This window comes from Ipomoea nil, unplaced genomic scaffold (genome assembly GCF_001879475.1).
Source record: "Ipomoea nil cultivar Tokyo-kokei standard unplaced genomic scaffold, Asagao_1.1 scaffold2647, whole genome shotgun sequence".
Taxonomy (NCBI): domain Eukaryota; kingdom Viridiplantae; phylum Streptophyta; class Magnoliopsida; order Solanales; family Convolvulaceae; genus Ipomoea; species Ipomoea nil.
The window spans coordinates 2,743,749-2,746,891 of NW_017619075.1; the positions used below are offsets into that span (position 1 = coordinate 2,743,749).

Sequence of the window (3,143 nt, forward strand, 5' to 3'; positions counted from 1 at the left end):
TCGTATCATTGATATCCATCTTGATCACAAGTGCGTCACGATGGGGTAAAGGGCCCTCGGGGAGGTCCTCGTCAGAGAAAGTGATGGCCTCCCGCCTCTTCTTCTTTCCTTTGGGAAGACTTACCACTTCTCCCACGTACAGCTGTCTACTCCACTTTTTCCTCTCTGTGGGTATGTCGCCCCCCGCAGGTCCACCATAGATAAAGTGTATGATGTGTTTCTTTTGTCGTCTGGGCGCCACCTCGGTTTCCTTCTCGCTATCATCCTGCTCAGATATCTGGTCATGTTCTCTTTTCTTGGCGTTCGAGGTGGACGGCTCGGCGCCATCCTCCTTCATCCAGACATTTTTTGGTGGAATTTTTGATGGATCGCGCTGCGGCTGTTGCTGCTGCTTGGATCGCTTGACGAAATGCCGGAAGTAGCCCTGCTGGATGAGTTCTTCTATTTGTCTCTTCAGTACGTTACATTCATCCGTGTCGTGCCTGGGTTGCCTATGGAACCTGCAGTACTTTGCTTGGCCTCCTTTTGGGGAAACCTTCATGCACTCTGGTGGGAACTCGACTATTCCCATCTCCTCAGCCTGTTTTAGGATGACGCTTACGGGATGGGTAAGAGGAGTTAGGTTACGCAGGGGAACCAGGCCAGGCCGTTCATGGTGCCGGCCTTTCCCTGCGGCCGGGTGGTTCGAACGTGGTGCCTGGCTGGACGGACCAGCTTTCTCAGGTTTCCCGTTTTTCCTGTTGTCCTCCTCATCTTTCTTTTTCCTGTCGACGTCCTCTGCCTCGGCATAGCGGCTAGCCGTCCTCATCAAATCTTCGTAAGAACGGGGGTGGTGGGCGTTCAGTTGCTTGTGAAAATACCCCGACCTCAAGGCGTGGATGAATATCGGGATCGCCGCCTTGGAGTCGAAGTCGTAGACATTATTGACTTCCTTTTTCCACTTGATCAGGAAGTCTTTGAGGCTCTCGCCTCTATCTTGCTTTACTACACAGAGGTGAGAGAACGGTTTCTTACGCTGTATGCTACCAGAGGAGTATGTCAGGAAGCTTTTGGACAACTCTCCAAAGTTTTGGATCGACCCGTCCGGGATGGTGTTGAACCATTCTTGGGCCGTTGCACATGTATAATCTTTAACCAATGCATTTGCACATGTATCATGCTAGTTCTCAAAAATGATTTTATAAGTGGTTTAAAAAACAATAATAATGAATAATTATTATTGTACGTGGATTTTTTAAAGAGAATGTAAAGGAAGGGTTGGGATGTAGGATTAATAAATGACATGCAATAAATAGCGTCGAAAGAGATGGGGCAGATACACATATACTGCGCTTCTAATCAAATCAAATGTGCATAGCCTTTTTGGTGGGTATCATTAATATATGCACAACACTATACTATATATAAGTATCTTTTTTTTTTGTTTTTTTTTTTGTTTTGTTTTTTTGTTTACAAACGAGAAGGTGACGTTCCTCCAATGGAAGAGATTGAATATAAAGGAAAAGATGATATTTTTTTCATATATATATATATATATATATATATATATATATATATATATATATATATATATATATATGTATGTATGTTTATAATGTTGTTTTCTTATTAAAGTATTCATGTATTTATATTTACCTTTCAATTATTTTAAAAGTTTCAATTTTGTCATTTTCATGTTAAATAGACTTTTAAATGATTAAAAATAAGGACAAAATAAATATTTCAAGTCATTTTTTTTTTAATTAAAGAAGATTTTTATTATTTATTGCCGTAAAATGATGTGAAATTAAAGAAGATTTTTATTATTTATTGCCGTAAAATGATGTGATGAAAGACCAGGAGCTCAACTCATGCTAGCTAGAAAACAGATAGATTGAAGGAAGACTAGCGGTTATAACATAAAGCTAGTAAACAGATAGAAGAACTGGAGATGGATTAAAACTTTTGTCAAAGTGTTACAACAACTGGAAGACTAGCGGTTATAACATAAAGCCTAGAGGAAAATACAATATAATAATGCCCTTGGCATTATCTGGACTGGGATCACTTCATCTTAATAAGTAACACAATACAATCTATTCATTGGCTTTTATCATTTCTCTACAATTTAATGTACCACATATACTGGCACTTCTGTTGGGTCTATTTTGTTTACTAATGTTTGTCCAAGAACCAATCCATAAATGCGCTCTCAAATGTCTCGGATTTCTCATCGACAAACATGGGTTTCTTCAAGCCCTGTAGAGCAGAGGTATGTCCGAATAAAGAAGTAATTATAAATCCTATGTCACTACTTGGTGGGGGCAATACACTTATCAATTGTGTCCTGAAATCTTGTAGCATAGGCACATCACCTTTACTAAGGGTGTGATTCATAATGGTTTCGCGCAAATGATTCGAAAATGTATTTCTTATTTGAAATGCATCAAATGCCGAATTAAGGAAGTAAATCGGAGATTTCAGGTATTGCACCAAAGATTTTGAGAAGAAACACTCAAATGGACCCCGTTTTGAAGTGCACTCAGCAGGTAAGGCCTTGTCAGGTTTGTGTAGGTCAACTACACTGCGAAAAACAGCAGCAAAGAATTTTGCATGCTCGAGATTTTTCACACAAATGAAGAGCGCACCATCCGCATGGCATTTCACTCTAACATTCATAGAAAATAGAGCTCGAAACCGATCACAGTGTATGATTGAACCCAACCCTCCTGCTGAGCCGCCGGAAAGAAGTACATTTTGAGCATTTCTCATTCCTTTGGCCCACAAATCCTTCACAATTGCATCGAAAATCCTTGCACGCCTGTAGTAATGTTTAGTGACAAGATCTGATTGTTCAGCATTTTCGGCAAATGACCCTCCATCACAGTATCGAAGGAGGACTCGATTCCAGTTGTAAAAAGCACTTATTTTGGGGTCATCGCTTAACATGCCTGTTAAGTTAAAGGTGGCCTGCATGTATCGAGAAGAACCATAGGAACCATTCACACGGCTTGCACAACTTTGAACGCTTTGATCGGATGTCTCGTAAAGAGTACTGTTCAAGCACCACCCGCCTCCTTGAAAGTGAAGTAGCCAATTGTTTGCACCTTCACCTTTCCCAGCATCCCAATTATATGCCGGTGGGGTGCCATCCAAACAGACAG

The 3,143-nt window shown here is 40.8% G+C and overlaps 1 protein-coding gene across 1 annotated transcript in view; it reads right to left on the minus strand.

Annotated features, from left to right (window-relative positions):
* Positions 1–2,154: 2,154 nt before the first annotated feature.
* Positions 2,155–3,143, minus strand: part of LOC109154412 (pectin acetylesterase 7-like) — a 4,829-nt gene continuing 3,840 nt past the window's right edge. Inside the window, exon 3 of the mRNA XM_019302210.1 lies at positions 2,155–3,143. This exon is cut by the window's right edge and continues 54 nt beyond it. Coding sequence (XP_019157755.1) covers positions 2,155–3,143 — 989 coding nt within the window.